Raw genomic sequence first — 17,446 nt, 5'->3', positions numbered from 1 at the left:
TCACTGATGTTTCAGTCAAAATGCTTTACCTCCGATGGCCACAAGATGGAATAGACTTGCTTTCCCAGCCACACAGGGGAGGTTTATACCAAGCCTGTGCGGAGACTCCAGGAGACAGAGCTGACGTAGTTTAACCAGATGATGGGGAGGGGAGGTGCTGCAAAACAGTTATTTCCTGAGGGAGAGAGAGGGGTGTGTGTGTGTGTGTGTGTGTGTGTGTGTGTGTGTGTGTGTGTGTGTGTGTGTGTGTGTGTGTGTGGTGGGGTGGAGCATCTAAGTCATCAGCACAGTTGATCTCAGAAAGTGTTTCTTCCTTAGAATTCCTAAATTTCCTGGGGGTGGGGGGCGGGAGCAGGGAAGAGAATGCCACGGTGAGCTGGTGGCAACTGATTTCTGGGCTGTGTTTTTCCACTTCTAGGCTTTTGTGACCCAAAAGAATGGTTCCCGATTCCAGTCAGAGGCTCACGTACACGTGGTGAGAAGGACACTCGCGGGTTCTAGGTCTCTTGGTTTATCTCATTCTTTCTCCCATTCTCCCCCTTTCTTCCTTCTTTTACTAAGGTTTAAAATGTTTGGTTTGAAAGAAGAAATTCAGGCCCAGAGGAGCAGAAGTCAACTCAAGTGATGGAAGAGACCTCCTCTGGAGTATGGACAACATATGACAGGTGGAGACAAGGATCAAGTGGCTGTTTTGTGGGGGGGCGGGGGGGCGTTGTTTTCGTTTTTTAAACTATGAAAACTAGTCCTTTGGTTTTTGGAGCCAGAATTTTGGCCACCTGGTATGATGATTTAGTATTCTCCTAAGATTTTTCCTTATTTAGTGCAGACAGCTTTTTTGCTCATCTTCCTTTTTGGTTGGATTTTTAAAAAGTTATTTCATATGCAAAACAGAGCAGTCAGCGAGTGATGCTAAAATGATTTGTGCTTCCAGGCAGGCAAGACTGTATTCTTAAGCCATATATGTAGGCAGAGGATTCTGTAATGGGACATTTAGTCACGGGAGAAACGTGGACTCCTAAAGCTAGCATTCGCAGAGCTGGTAGAGCCCAGAACATTTTGGGGATAGGCTGGATGGAGGGGAGAATTTGGTTAGGCCGTCGAATGACGGTGGATCTCACCGTGGTGTCCTAAACTTGGTTATTACAAAGTCAGGCTTACTGAGGGTTGCCACTGCTGGTAACCAGAGTGAAAGCTTAAGTCACTTCAGATCACTAGGCTTAATGAAATAATCATTCTTTCTAGGGAGAGAACAAAGTGACAAACGTCAGTTTTCATTTCTCATTCTCTTGCTCTGCCCACCTGTGTCTTTCTGTGCTTTCCTACATCTAACCAACCGAGTTCATTTCCTTGAAATGCATGAAACGACTGATAAAATAACATTAATAAGAACCAATTAATTTGGGATTTGTGATCATTCAAGGAGGGGCTGGGCTGTAGTTACCTTTGTATTATGGGAAAAACAGGTCTTCAAAGCAAATTAATAGCATAAAAAGATCCCAGAGGTAATATTTACGAGAATGAATTATTTTCTGGAGCTTCAGCAACTTCCAGTTGAACATCCATAATTGATGAGTGAATTCATTCTGATCTAATCAATAAAAGGAGGACCAATCTGGCAAACCTTGGGTTAGCCCAATTCAAGCGTCAGTTAATAACACTGTAGAGGAGTCAAGGTTAAGGGGAACAGTGATGTGGACCAAGGACAGAGCAGGGCAGACGGAAGCAGCGGATGGCACTTTGGGGCGGAAGACAAAAGAGCTTGAAAGCTCTGTTTTCATCTTCAACTTCTGAATTCCTTCTTCCTCTTGGAACTTGTCTCCCAAGGGCCTGGTGTTGCAAGAGGGGTCCGGATCTTCCTCCCCTTTCTTGGGGGTCAAGAAGAGGGAGAGCCTGGGAAGGGGGCAGCCCCAGGGAAGAAGGCTAAGGAGCAGGCCTCGCCTTTCATCTGGGCCCCCAGGAATCCTCAGGGTGCACAGGTGGTCCAGCCCAGTCCACCAGGGAGGCTTGGGGCCAAGGAGCTGGCAATAGAGTATTGTTTTGTCTGACTCTCTTTTCTGCACATCATCCGGGGACCAGGAGAGCTGCCCGGCAACCGCAGTGGTTAAGAGCACTGACTCTGGAGCTGACGCTGGCCTGCCTGGTCCAAATCCCGGATGCCACTGCCCCCCAACTCTTCCGTAAATTGGGGTTGATAATAAGCACCTCTACCTCATATGGCTGTTGCAAGGATTAAATGTATTAATATTCTTAAGTGCTTGGATACCCACTTGGCACAAAGTACATGCTAAATGTTTGTTTAATAAATAACTGTGTTATCTATGCTGGAATATGATAACACTTCAATTTTTACATTAATCTTCAATGAAGACTTTTCGCAAGTTCCAACTGGCCTTATCTCCCTGAAGTAATTTATAAAACAGTGACGTTCCAAGGCACACTTATGCAAATAAAGGCCCAACATTTTAACCCAGACAGAGCTTCTACATATGCACTGAGAGATGAATTCAGAACTTGCTAGGTGCAAGTGAAAAAAATGAGTATTTATCTGCTCATGTTGAAAAAAGTAAAACAGAATGTTGATTTTTCAGCATATCTGCATAATCGTCATTCCCTTGTCTCCCCAAAACTCCCTGTCATTGTTCAAGGCTTCCCTCTACCCCTCCCCGTGATTCCTCCCATAGATTGTCACTGTAATTCACCTTTAATATGCAACTAGATTCCTCAATTTAAAACCAGATTAATGTAATGGGTTCTAAAGTACAACGAGGCTTATTTTTAACTGCATCCAAGAAGCTGAAGTACTATGAAAAATCAAGAATGGCACTGCTCCACTCTTAGATTGCAGCTCAGACCAAAATAGACTAGCACTGGGCTCTTCACCCTGCCACCAACTATAATTAGCTTGTCTGCAGCCAGAAGGGAGAAAAAATTACACTACCACTTAAGGTGTGGAGAGAACAACCCGTTTTTGTCCTTTCAGAGCTCCCTGTTTTGGATAAACCACCAAGTGTTTTGTGGACATTCCTTAAATCGTACCCACTCCCCACTCGATGCCCATCCAGACTAATACCGTCATTTTGACCATGTAAATTGAGTTGCCCAAGATCACATTCAGCTCTTCCTCTGGGAATTCTTTCCCTCTACAGCTTTTTCCCAACCCCACCTGTTTAAGGAATGTGATCTGGACTTGTCACAGGGCGCCCTGATAAACAAGGAATGATGCCCTGTGTAGTCCTGCCCCTGGAACCTAAGCAGACAGTGAGGTACTGGAACCACCATGCAGTACAAAGACTGAAATCCCAACATACTTTCTTTGCTGTCGATATCCTGATATGTCTAGAAGGGTTTTCCGAGGGAAAGACCGAAAGAGCTTCTGCACCTGCTGTTTCCATGACAACAATCGTTTTTTCTGTGTCTCTGTAAATGCCTGCAAAACAAACAGGACTTTTTAATGGGTGACGCAGCCTGGCATTAGAGGGAGAAACACGCGATTAATCGGGGAAACATCGGAGTCCTGCAGCTGCCTTTTCTTCACCTTGTTTCCAACCTGCTCCAAACAGCAGTCAGTTTTATTTGGGAGCTGCCTGTACTGAAAATTCAAGTTATTTGACATTGGAGGTGCCTGGTAAGGTACATGCATTAAGCTTTTGACAACCCTCGATTTTGGTTGCATTTCTGGCAGATCCATACCCTCTTTCCACTTTCCCCTGACTCCACTCTGGACTCTGTTTATTAACCAAGAATGAATTGCAAAATTGATTGTTGACTACTCGGGCTTTTACAGGCATTTTCATAATCCATGGAAATGCTAAACCACTCCAAAAAATCAATCTGCTTGACGGTGTGTGTTCACCCTGGAGTGGTCTGTGGGGCTTCAGAAAAGGGAATGTACTCTCGGCGTGTCTGGCCTCTGCTGAAAAATCTCCCGTTAAAGGCCCCCATGCTCTACACAACCCCAGTGCGCCATTCCTCACCTAAATTTTGTCTAAGGTTTAGGAAAATGGGTAGATCTGATGCCTTCTCAAGTCTTTTCTAGTAAAATTGGTGTTTGGGGATGCTTTGCCTACTGCCCCATACGTAACGCACTCTCACCTATATCATGTGTCTTTGTGTGTACAGCCTTATGTACTCAAGCGTAGCCCAGGGAAGGACTTCACAGGGGCTATGAGACCCCAAGGCAGGGACTCTCAAATTCATGATATATTAGGATCCCCCCAGGAGACTGTTAAAATGCAGATTTCTGAACCCCTTCTCCCCACCAGAGCCTGATTTCATAGATATGGAGAGGAGTCTAGGGGGTTTGTGTTTGCAGCAAGTGCCCTGGGAATTCTGCTGCAGATAAGCCATGGCCATGCAGTGTTCTAGACGGTGAGGACCACACATGCAATATAGGAAACCCCTGTCAAGTGCCTAGAACTGTGGTCCACGCACTGTCATAAATCCACTGGATCTGACTGACTAGCAGTAACAGTGATGGAGATACCATACCCAAGTAGTTTTGTCAATAAAGCATGAAATACTTTAAGTAGAAATAAATGAATACTTAGGGTAACAGACTATATGCCTGTTTCCCGTAAAGGAAACAGATTCCTTAAACAGACAGAAAAAAATGACAGTTTTATTTTCTTCCAATGACATTTCATCTTTAAGGACCTGAACACAGGAGAGCTATGTGAACAAAAGCAAGAAGACGTGAGTCATATTGTGGAAAAGGTACCGACGACTTGCAAACCCCTTCCTCCTGGCTGACCTTAGCCAGATGCCACTGAGCACAGTCATCAAGGTGGACTTCCCCAGCAGGCACTCAGTGCCCCGTTAGAGAAAAATGTGCTGACACGCCTTAAGGTGCATGGTGGATGGTCTCACGGCTAAAAGGTGAGGACGTGGTTCTCCTCTGTGGTCCCTCTCATTTGCTGGTGATGTTCAGCGAGTGTCCAGCTATACAGGAATAGCTTCAAAAACTGCAAAAGGCAAGCATTTCTGCTAGACTAATAAAGGGATGGGTAGGTTCTGCCTCTGACCAGCTTATTCAGCCAAATGTTGAGCGAGGACACAAGATGCAGGTGCGCTGGTCAAGATGACTTGGGGAGGAGAGGAGAGTCCAGCCCAGTGGGTCAGTGGAAGCCTCTGGATGCAAATGGGCAGGGCTTGAATCCCTGCACATCTTTATGCAAGTTCCTCTACCTGAGACTCAGCTCCTTCTAAAAACTCAGGTTAATAATACCTCATCAAAGGGATCTTGTAAGGATTAAATGAAATTCACACACGAAGGGCACTTAGGATACTCAGAACATGCCTGGCTCTTCGTCGTGGTTCACTGTGTGCTACCCACAGACCCTGACTAGGTTTTTCGGTTGCACGGACCAGCCCTTTGGTGGCAGCATATGAAAGTCCATCACATTCATAAGCTTTGGTATTCAACCCTGGCCTTAAACTCCAACCAATGTCTTCGAGGTCTCAAAACTACAACACCGAGCTGGTCTGGAGCCCACCTGAGTTTCCAAGCGACAAAGGAGTAAATGGCTCACTTTACAGACGTGCATTCAAAGTGCTTCCAGGGACACCGGTTCATATGTGACATCTCCCATGGCGGCAAGGAGCACCCAAGAAGGTGGAAATGTTTATGCCCCTCAGAGAGGTCAGCTCATCCACTCAGCAGCGGGGCAACAGGCTCACGAAGTTGGGGCTGCAGGTGGGAACGGGCCCCTCAGGAGTGCTCAGTGTGTAGCTGTTCTCAGTCCTGGGAGCTGCGGCTGGGAGGCTTGGAGAGGAGCTAGACCGTGGCTGGTAATGAGTGATTTCTGAGAGCTGCTTCCCGTGTGTGCCTGCAAATAGCACTCAGTTGTGGGAGCTCTGCTATCAGCTGGGATGCCAGCGCCTCATCTCAGCCGGCTCCAGGCAGCTCTGGGTTGTGCTGGCAGCAGCCTCCTCGGGGGCTGGAGGGGAAGGAAGACTCCAGACTCCAGAATGCCCAGACGCAGCCGGTCAGCCACTTCTGAGTTCTCTGTCCCTGTCAGGCCCAGACCCGTATGTCTGTCTGGATGAAGATGTGTCCTACAGCTCTTGTGGCTGGATTACAAGGGTCATAGAGGGGGCAAGAGCTCGTCTTCCCAGAACCTTCTCAAGACGGAAAGGAGGCGAGAAGCCTGGGCTTATAATCCAGGAGATGAAGTGACTGGTCTCAGAAATAAGATTCAGAACTTTCCTGTCCTTTTACTCCTCTAGGGAGTTGGCTCCTTTGTCCCTGGGGAGGAAGGAAGGTGTCTCGGCAGTCAACACCCTCCCATCCACTGGCTAAAGAACAGCAAGATCGGGCTGTGAAAGGGAGCCCTGTGTCTCGGAGCCCCGGCGAGTCTTCAGCCCGGATGGAGACTGTGCCTTGACAGGGCCTCGCGGGGAGGGTGGGTTCTGCACACACAGAATAACCCGAGGCTGTGGAAAATTATTCAAACGTGTTCCTTCTACTCAAACTCAAATCATAAAAAGCCTCAAACACCATTTTCCCTCCCGAAGCAGAGAGCAGGCCCCTCCATCCTGATACGAATGCAGGCAAGCAGACAGGGCACAAGCTCCTTTCTGCCCGTGACTCCCGTCAGTGACGCGCCCCCCTCCACTGCAGTCAGGGGAGATGAGCCCACACGGGGCCACCCTGGCACCTGTCCCTTGGAGCTCCAGGGAGGAAAAGGGGAAAGATACAGAAAGGAGAGCTGGGATGCCCAGGGAGGGCATGCAGGATGGCAGGAAAGGGAGAAGCACCAGGACACAGTGTCGGGGCTGGTGTGGACCAATTAGGAAGCTAGTGCACCATCCAACGGAGGCAGCTGGAGGACTGGTTACTTTGTCTCCTGGGCTCAGCAGACTGGAGGCGAGGTGGGAGGGAACTTATCCTGCAGTATCTTCAAGGCTCAGTGCTGAGTGTGGGCGTGGGAGAGGAAGCAGGGTTCTGGTTTGCTTTTTCAGAAATGTAAATGCTCCCCTGATCAGACCCCGCTGAAGCCTACTCCAAGCATCCTCCGCCCCTCCGAGCGCTGCTCCCTCTGCCGGACTGCTCTCTTCCGCTTCCTCACGGACCAAGACTTTCCCACTAAGATTCTGCTCGCCTTTCAGGTCTAGCTTGGACGGAGTGCCTCTGGGCTCTGGGTAGGTACCCGCCACACCTCCTGGGCTCCAGTTCCTCGGAGGTGGCCTTATTGTCATATGTGTGATGACCTGTTTTCCTTTTGTCTCACCCACTCCCCTCCCACAGGAAGCTCCCTAGCCAGGGGCAGGACCTAGGTACTTAATAAATATCTACAGAATGAATGAGCTCTAAAATCCATCCCCTGTTCTTGCCTTCTCTCCTTCCTATTGTTTTTTTGCTGGCCCAAATGAGAGCAGTGTGAGGATTGGACATTGAAAAGGGTGAGTGGGAGTTTGGGTGGAGGCTACCTAGAGATTGTCACACGGAGTGAAGTAAGTCAGAGAGAGAAAGACAAATATCATATGTTATCACTTATATGTGGAATCTAAAAAAATGGTACAGATGAACTTATTTACAAAACAGAAACAGTCACAGATGTAAAAAAAAACAAAAACTTACGGTTACCAAGGGGGAAAGCGGGGTGGGGGGAGGGATAAATTGGGAGATATTGGGACAGACATAGACACACTGCTTTATATAAAATAGATAACTAATAAGGACCTGCTGCATAGCACAGGGAACTCTACGCAAATGACCTCTATGGGAAAAGAATCTAAAAAAGAGTGGATATATGTATACGTATAGCTGATTCACTTTGCTGTACAGCAGAAACTAATGCAACATTGCAAATCAGCTCTACTCCAATAAAAATTAAAAGAAAATAAAACCAATTCTTATAAGAATCACAAGTCAAAATACAGCAGAATAACCACCAAACAACATACACACAGACACACGTTATTTCTTCTGAACGCTCTCCTTTTCTCCCCGCCCTCCTCCAATTTTCCTGAGCTCAGAGGGGAAATGTTTCCACACCCCCAGGGCTAGGTGGCAGGACTGTGGTCGGCCTCCCCAGGCTCGGTCCCTCGGGCAGGCTTCCGGAGCCGGACGTTTCTCTCAGGCATTTGCCCCCAAGTCAGAGCTCAGTCCAGGTGAATCTTTGGACCCCAGAGTAATACGCAAGCTGCGTTTAGGTTTGAAGCCACCACAGCCAAGTTCTGCCCGAGCTATTATTAATGACCCCCCGACTCAAACACAAGGTGTTGGAGACCCAAATGATCACACCACAGAAACTCTGAGAACCACTTTTAAGCAATGAGAAAAAGCAGTTTTGTGAAACCTGTCACTACTCACCTCATGGATTAGACACTTGTCTATGAGCTGTAAATAGGAACTTATATTCTCCTCGTCGGGTCTGGAGACCAAGAGCTGTGTGCACACTGGGAATTAAAAAAATAAAAAAGGGAAGGTGAATGAGAGAAATGTACACCCATCCTAACCTCTGAGATCTGCCTCTGATTTCCTTTCAGGACCAATATTTTGAGAGGTATGTGTGACTGTGGCTTTATGTCACGTTCACAAAAAAAGGCCAGGAGGCTCCTCATTCCACTGAAGTCAAAGGCTTGGTTACCACAGGAGCCCTTGCCTCCAGAAGCCCCTTTGGTTAATTCCACGCATACCATTCTATATTAAGCCTTCTGCAACCCTGCCCACTCTGGGAGAGGAAGAATGCAGCAGCGTCAGGAGCCCTGTCTTTGAAAGAGGTTCCTTTTGAGAGGGAGTTCAAAGGCATTAAAGACCATCAGCCCTTATCAGAGAGCAAGAGCCATAATTTTATGAATGAGCCGCACATCTCATTTGGAGGAGCGAGGCTGGCACATCTTTTAGGATGTGAGGTGTGTGGGCACGCACATGAGCAGGGAGCCTGCTACTCAATCACAGGAGGGTGATTTTCTCAAAGCGATACCCACATTTATACATGCACAGGCTCACATTCACCGACACACTCAAGGAAGTTCTCGCAGAGACAGAGCAGACCTAGTCTGCAGGTGGAGGACACAACCCCCCTGGACAGGTCATGGCCACGCTAGTGTAGCCCATTCTATTCTCATCCTAGAGGTCCTGATGCTCTGGTTTTGATGGGAATGTTTAGAAGGCCAGGTGGAGATGGTTTGACAAAGACGTCAGTGAGAAGTAAAAATGCCTCGCCATGAAGCTTGAAACCAGGCGTCAGGATTCCTTTCTCTCCCTAATCCTGCATAACCAATCTGTCATAGAATCCCATTTATACCATTTCACGTAGATTTTCAGTATAGCACTGTTGGTAATAACAAAACATGGAAACCATCTCAATGCCCATTAATTGTGGCCCTGTTAAATTACGGTTTATGCACACAGGGGAATAGTATGCAGCCTTTAAAAAAGAATGGGGTGGTGCTTTTGTATTGCTAGAAATACTGAAAGCATATAATGTAAAAGAAACAAGCTGCAGAGAAACATGTAAGCAAGACCCGTGTGTGTGTAAAAAGGATGCTCATGAGCTTGTATATGATTATAATGTTTCTGAAGGGATATTCCGCACCGTTTAGAGCGGTAAGATGGCAGGGCCTGGGGTGGAGGTGGGCGTATTTTTCACCTTTCACTATTTTGTTTAGCTTTGATTTTTTTATGTAGAGCATGAATTAATTTTATAATTTATTTGAAAGTAGTTAAAATTTAAAAAGACACCACGTCAGAGGACTGCGAGTCCCCTGAGGGCAGAGCCCACATGGGTCTTGTCACAGGGAAAGGGGGTGATGTACCACACTCTCAGGTAACCACGCCCACCTGTACCTCCACCCATGGGGCCATCTGCTCTAATCCACACAGCAAAGAGCCCACTTGGGGGTGGGGGAGAGTGAGAAGGTGGTGGGACCTACCCTGACCAGGAAGCTACCAGCATTTCAGCTCCAAGGGATGCTACAAACCATCTCCTCTGAGCCAGATTTCTACAGATTTCAGTCTTTTTAAGGACGTGTACCATAGGGAGTGTCTCACTGCGCCTGTAAGATTCAGCTGTCCTTTTCGTTAGAACCCAGTTTTAAATGGTCTGAAATATTGCACAATGGAAGAGAAAAGACTTGTTTCCCCTTCCCAAAGGAAAGGTACTGGTATTCACTACATTTTTTAAATAATCGAGATTTTTTGAGAAATACCCCATCAAGCACGAATTATTCTAGTGTCAGACAGGGTCAAGGATATGTGCACAAGGGCCGGGCACAGGGCAGTCGCAGGCAGAAGGGGCGCTCTTACCCGAAGGACCACGTGGGAATTCTATGCTGCCCTACAGACACACACAGTGTGGCTGTGGTACCTTCTGTGGCCCGTGGGAACGCTGCCTTCCGCCTGAGCGTCCAAAGGCCCAATGAGCGCTCCGCCAGCAGGGCCCAGGAGGCCCTGGTCTGAGGAAGTGGGAGAGAAGGGAGCCAGGGTGAAGGAAGACGTCTTTGGGGATCAGAGAGCTTGAAGTTCAGATCCAAATACCTTAACCTCTCTGGGCCACACTTTCCTCATCTGTAAAATGGGCTAATGACATGTACTCTGGTAGTTCGCCTAGCACCCTGGGGAAGGTTCTCGGGAACTGGGAGCTCTGGTCAGTGGTGTCGAGAAGAGGAAAGGGGGAGGCGGGAGAATCGGGTCCTACCTTTCCCCATGACACGTGTGAACTGCCCAGGGAGATCCCCCTCTGGCAGGGGGGTGACAGCCAGCTCCCCGTCACAGCTGCTCAGCTGGTGCGGTTGGAGCCCGCCACTGGCCCCAGCCGAGGCAGTGGCCGTGGCTCCCACGGCCGTGGCGCTCTCCTTGCAGTCGGGGCTCTGGCTCTCCGGGCCCATCAGCGAAGGAGGGTGTGAGGCCTGGGACTCCCGGCGGCGAGCCTCGGGGGTGGCGCTTGGGGAGCTGTAGGCCTTGATGGGAGTCAGGATCATTTGGTGCAGCTCCTGGAGGGGGATGCGCAGGTTGCCCCCCTCGATGATGTCCTGGATGGTCGGAGGGAGAAGACCTCCATGAGGGTCAGGAACTGGGTGACCCTCCTCCATGCCACCCCACCTCTTCCCCGAGCTGTTCCCACGCAGGGCTCAGGGCTGCTGACCCCCTTCATTAGAATGTTCTTTGGAAGGGCAACCATTTAAAACTGAATCATTCTATTGTTAGCCCAGGCAGAAAACTTGGAAAATACATACAGGTATGGCAAGGAAAATATGATCACTTTAAAATCCCACTATCTAGTGATGATCACTAAGATGATTTTGGTACATTTCCTCCCCTGGCTTCCTCAATGCCTTTCTTTAAAACGCATTTGTTTAGTTTACATTCACACACTTTAGAAGCTGTACAACAAGTTATACAGGGTCACACGGCGGCGTCCTGACCTGCATGGGATTTGTTTTAGACGAAGGAACATATGCTCATCCACACCTTCATTCGGCACATGATACAGGCAACACAGGCAGTGGTTAAAAGCACAGACTCTAGGACAGATGCCTGGGTTTGAATTCTGACACTGCTGTGTGACCTTGGGTAAATGACTTAACCTCTCTGTACCTCAGTTTCCCTGTGGATAAAATGAAGGTAACAGTAGGACCTGCCTCATCAGGTGGTTGTGATGATGTTAATATTTGTAAAGCTGCAGGTTTCAGTGTTATGTGCTTCTTTGTTAAATCTCTAAGTATGTTTTGGGTGTTCTGACCTGCTGTGCACTGGGCTAGGCATGGGGATATGGCAAGAAAGCCAGTAGGATTCCCTCAGGGAGTTTACATCCTGCCATGAGATGAACATTCGTCATGCTAGAGACTAAGGCACAGGGGCAGGGCTGCTGGGAGGGGAGGCTCCGCGACGGGGTGACATTGGAGCAGGAACCCAGTTGAACCTGAGCTGCAGGTTCCCGGGAGTGCTCCAGGCAGAGGGCACAGGCACTGAGGTGGGAGCCTGGAGTGTGTGAGGAACAGCAAGGAGGGCTGGGGTAGAACAGGGTGGGGGAGGGGAGGGGGTGGAAAATGAGGTCCAAGGAGCCATGGGGGCCTGAGTGTAGGAGTCAGCAGTCTGGGGCAGGGATGCAAGAATTTCTTCTACATGAGATGAGAACTGTATATACTATACAGGCAGACCTTGGACATATTCCGGGTTTGGTTCCCAACCACCTCAATAAACCAGTTATCTCAATAAAGCAAGTCACACAAATGTTTTTTGTTTTCTGGTGTATATAAAAGTTATGTTTAGGGGCTTCCCTGGTGGCGCAGTGGTTGGGAGTCTGCCTGCCAAGGCAGGGGACGCGGGTTCAAGCCCTGGTCTGGGAGGATCCCGCGTGCCGCGGAGCGGCTGGGCCCATGAGCTACAAATACTGAGCTCTGCGCGTCTGGAGCCTGTGCTCCGCAGCAGGAGGGGCCGCGACAGTGAGAGGCCCGCGCACCGCGATGAAGAGTGGCCCCCGCTTGCCACAACTAGAGAAAGCCCTCGCACAGAAACGAAGACCCAACACAGACAAAAATAAATAAATGAATAAATAAATTTAAAAAAAAAAAAAAAAAAAAAAAAAGTTATGTTTACACTACACTATAGTCTATTAAATATTCGATAGCATTATGTCTAAAAAAGACAATGTACATACCTTAATTAAAAAATACTTATTGGGGCTTCCCTGGTGGTACAGTGGTTAGGAATCTGCCTGCTAATGCAGGGGACACGGGTTCGAGCCCTGGTCCGGGAAGATCCCACATGCCGTGGAGCAACTAAGCCCGTGTGCCACAACTACTGAGCCTGCACTCTAGAGCCCACGAGCCACAACTACTGAGCCCGCGCGCCTAGAGCCCGTGCTCCGCAGCAAGAGAAGCCACCGCAATAAGAAGCCCGCGCACCACAACGAACAGTAGCCCCCGCTCACCGCGACTAGAGAAAGCCCACGTGCAGCAACGAAGACCCAACGCAGCCAAAAGATAAATAAATAAAATAGAAGTCTTTTAAAAAAAAAAAAAACTTCATTGCTAAATAATGCTAGTCATGACTGGAGCCTTTAATGAGTCATAATTTTTTTGCAATAGTAACATCAAAGATCACAGATCACCATAACAAATATAATAATAATGAAAAAGTTTGAAATATTGTGAGAATTACCAAAATGTGACATAGAGACATGAAGTAATAAGCAAATGCTGTTGGGAAAATGTCTCCAAAAGCCTTGTTCAACTCAGAGCTGCCACAAACCTTCAATTTGTTAAAAAGAAAAAAGAAAAAGGCAGTATGTGCGAAGTGCAATAAAGCGAGGTATGCCTGTAATGTATATAATCGTCTGTAATACATACGTGACTTTATATAATAAAACTAGATCCTCCTATACATAGAGTTTTATATCCTGGGCATTATTTATTAGAAAAAGGAGTGAAAGTTGATTCTGGTAGACATCTATCTGTTTGCCCGATGCTCGCAGAGGCACAGAACAGGCTCAGATGCTTGGGGCTGGAGGTCAGGGGTTGGGGGGTCTTCCGTGGTGTGGTGGGTGGACCTGCCCTGCCACAGTGCTGCCCAATGCTTAGGCAGGAGACCTCTGCCCGGGACCCAGGAAGGACCGTGACTACCAGGGCCCTGATTACTAATGAAGTATTTAATCTTCTGAGAGCCCAGAATAGCAAGGACATAATTTTAAAAGCCTGAAGTATGAGTACCAACCCATTCCTGGGATCCTCTCTTACCAAGAAAAATTGCTTGATGATGTCAAGGAACACAAGCTCATGGAACGTGATCATTTCTACACCCGGACCGCCCATCAATCAGTTAGAAAGAGGAAATCTGAGGACGTAGCCTTGGACAGGCATGTTTCAGTGCTGGGCAGCAAAACACTGACAGCCCGCCCCGTCGCTGGCGGGAACCTGCTTTGTTCGCGGGTTGGAAGCAGAGCCTGAACTGTGCCTCAGCCTAGTTGGCACCCAGGGATTCGGAGGGAAGTGAAATGTTAAGTAGCCACCAGAACTGTCTCAAACCTGGCCAGGGCCACTATCCCGCCTATTTCAGGGGAGAGAATCCCATTTTCCTTTTAAAGAGGCAGGCTTCAGAGAGTCTACCCTCTTCCTTCTAAACCTGGTGGAGAGGGCCGTGTGTGGTGAGACCAGCCTGCAGCCTGTGTCTGCCAGCCTGATGCGTGAGTCAGGACGCTCCTGGTCATTCCCAGTTTTCCCACTGCCCAGGCTGGACCAGCCCTTTCCCAGAGTCTGATGCTGTCACGTGACTGGTTCCTTGACTTTGGACCTGGTGATCTATCAGGGCGTGACACAGGGAGGCAAGCTAGCTGACCTATGCCAGAAGAGCCCCTGCCACCTTTTCTGACCAAACTGTGCGCCAAATGGGCAACCCCTGCCTCGAGGTCCTCCAGTTTCTGCTAACCGCCCAGCCAGCACCTGGGTGTGGAAGGTCAGCCCTGACTGAGGAGGGGAAGGGAGAGGAGAGAGAAGGGATGAGGCTTCCCCATGAAAGGGGGCTGGGCAGGCGGAGCTGGCAGGCCCCTCTGGGTGACCACATGTACCCCTGCTGTGCCATCCCGCGTGGCAGCTACCACTGAGGGGAGCTAAGGCACACTTGTGATACTCTGTCGACTGCCACTGAAACCCTGTCTGCTCTCGTCACGTGGCATGAAGGTTTCTGTAGTCACTCAGTGATGGGGAAGGAGATCTGGGTTATGCTAAGAGCTGAACTCCTTCAAACAGGGAGCATATACTTGTCCCAAGTTCAGATCTTATTCTACTGGGGACAACTACACCAACAAGGAAACCATAAACATAATGAATAATGTTGGACACTTTCTGAAAATACCACAATCAGGAATCATGCTTTGTTTGACTTCTGTTTTGACTTCAAAGCCACTGTCTCAAAGACAACACCTGACCAGCTGGCAATACTCCTGCTTATGCCAGCCTCCGTGGGGTGGCACTATGACCATCCGGTTACATTCCTGACTCTTCAGAGTGAAGTCCGGAACTTAGCACTGAGGGCCCAAGTTGAGAAGGAAGCTAGCTCAATCCTGTACCCTCGACTGGCTGTGGGAATGAATTCTCCATGTTGACAAAAACAGGGAATCAGCCCAAGTCTCTACTGATCCTTCATACCATAAATATAATCCTGTGTTATGAACACAAAAAGAAGCAAAGCTGCCCGTCAACTCCCGTGCAGAGCCAAGGAGCTCACGTGAGAACGGAAGTGGGAAGGCTGGTCCTTCCTGCACAGCAGTCCACTCAGGTAGGCACAGCTCAGGGCCGACAAGTGGGAAGGAGGCTACGATCTGACTATCCCAGCCTTCCTGGCCTGGCTTTCTTAGGTCTTGGAGGAAGACGGGTTCAGAGCCTCTCTAGGGGCATGTAACAGCCACAAGGGGCACATCATCTGGAAGCGAGAGCTTCCGCTGCCAGTGGCGGCCCTGGCACTTACGTAACTTCCCATGGCTCTATCCTTCTCTCTGTGTGAGAAGAACTGGATTCCTCACCCAACAGATAGCACTCCTGCATCTACTGAACTGTATTCTCCCTACGGGCCAGGCACTGTCAGACACTGGGGGTGTACAAACAAATATGAGAGAAGCTTTGCCCTAAGATGCTTACGGTTACCGGGACCCATGCAGCGTGAGGATACTGCCAGGACAGGGAGCAGTGGCAACACAAGTGTATGTGTGTGAGTGAGTGTGTGTGTGTGTGTGAGTGTGTGTGTGCGAGCGAGTGTGTGAGCGTGTATGCGAGTGTGTGTGTGTGTGTGAGTGTGTGTGAGTGTGAGTGTGTGTGTGGCCAGGTTCCCAGGCTCAGAGAATGGTTCAGCTTCATCATTTGGGAGTCAGTTGAAATAGGACAGTAAATAAAAGCACATGGAAAACATTTTCATTATTAAAGATAAATGCTGGAAAATCTGCCCTAGTGACCATTCTAATCTTCCCTTTTCCTTTTCTACCAAATACCTTGAGAAATCTACACTGCCTGACCCCACAGCTTCGATATCCTTTCATGCTCGCCGGTTCTTGGGTTTCTGCTTCCCCTCCCATCTCTCTGAAACCCTACTCATCATGGCTACCAGTGAGCTGCTGGTGGCCACTTCCAGGCGGCAGTGACAGTCCTCATGGGATGTGACCCCTCCATGGTCCCTCCTTCGCTCTCTGACCCTCAGGGGTCTGTCGCTGTTTGGTCCCTCCATGTCCTCTGCTGCCCCCCACCCAGGGTCTCTTCTCGGCTCTCATCACTCGCCACACACTTCTGGGGGTACCAACCACCACTCACACACAAACGACCCACAGCTGAGCCTTTCAAAGCCTTGTGGACTCTAGACTTGTTCTCCTGGACACTGACTTGCTGTTTCTGCCTGGGTGTCCCACAGGCACCTCAGACTGCATCCGCCAGACTCAACTCCATTTCTCCCACGCTATAGCTCCTCCTCTATTTTCAGTTCCCAAATCGCATGACACCCAAGCCCACACCTCCTGCCAATGCCCGGACTCCCGCTAACTGACTCTCTCATCCTTCTCCACCGTCACGGCCCCCGCCCTGGCTCAGGGGCCCACCACTGGCCACGGGCTCCCAGCGAGTCCTCCCGCCAGCACTGGCTCCCCTCTGCTTTCCATCCTCATCGCGGTGGAGTGGCCTGTTTCATCCCAGGAAGACGTCCCCACCAGCCTCAGCGATGACGCGGATCACGCTGGATTCTGAGAGCACCACTACACATCTATCTGTGGTACCTCGTGTCCCGAGCTCCCCGAGGGTGGGAACCACCAGTTCCTCACGGTGAGCCTCCAGTGGACAGGGGAAATCTAGTCCAAGGCAGCTGCTTAGTAAGTGTTCAGTAAGTGAGTGGAAGCGCTCTGGACCTAGAGCTTATCTGCAGCGGCTGCTGGTTATGAACTCAGCCACGGGCGGGGTCCCGGCCATCTCCTTAGAAATCTCTGGGTTCTATGTGACGTAAGAATGCCATAGGAGGCAAGGGCATGATGACAGCGTTTCCAACAGCATAATCAGCTGATGATGTCTGGGAATGTCAGAGAAATGGCTGATTGGAGCCTGTCGCTGGTGGCCTATGTGGGAACGGGTTACCGACAACCCTCTCCCTGGCAGAGCGGGACAGGCGCGGCTCCCAGAGAAGAGGGAACAGAGCCAGGGGCTGAGTCCTCAGTGGATGCTGAGGAGAGCTGCACTCCCACCCCCAGGCCATCAGCTCCCGAAGGGACAAGCTCGCAGGTGTCTGGACTCGGGTGTTCTCAAGCAAGCCCAACGTGGTTGTCCACAGCTTCCCTCCTCAAAGAAGTCACACCGAGTAAACTCATCATGCTTTCTGCTTGGCCAGTAGCTGCTTTCAGACTCTGTATTACATCTGTCATCTTTTTTTTTTTTTTTTTTTTTTTTTTTGCGGTATGCGGGCCTCTCACTGTTGTGGCCTCTCCCACTGCGGAGCACAGGCTCCGGACGCGCAGCCTCAGCGGCCATGGCTCAC

At 49.4% G+C, this 17,446-nt stretch overlaps 1 protein-coding gene across 4 annotated transcripts in view; it reads right to left on the bottom strand.

The window, feature by feature from the left end:
• Nucleotides 1-17,446, bottom strand: part of SAMD4A (sterile alpha motif domain containing 4A) — a 235,499-nt gene that overhangs the window by 20,530 nt on the left and 197,523 nt on the right. For all 4 annotated transcript variants that reach the window (XM_032624896.1, XM_032624898.1, XM_032624899.1 and 1 more), the window contains 3 exons: nucleotides 10,644-10,977; nucleotides 8,315-8,400; nucleotides 3,309-3,427 (listed from right to left, as the gene is read on the bottom strand). In XM_032624896.1, coding sequence (XP_032480787.1) covers nucleotides 3,309-3,427; nucleotides 8,315-8,400; nucleotides 10,644-10,977 — 539 coding nt within the window. The remainder of the gene's footprint in view (nucleotides 1-3,308; nucleotides 3,428-8,314; nucleotides 8,401-10,643; nucleotides 10,978-17,446) is intronic.

Source organism: Phocoena sinus, chromosome 2 (assembly GCF_008692025.1).
Source record: "Phocoena sinus isolate mPhoSin1 chromosome 2, mPhoSin1.pri, whole genome shotgun sequence".
Lineage (NCBI taxonomy): Eukaryota > Metazoa > Chordata > Mammalia > Artiodactyla > Phocoenidae > Phocoena > Phocoena sinus.
The sequence above is the reverse complement of the archived record's forward strand: the minus strand, read 5'-3'. Positions and strand labels throughout refer to the sequence as shown.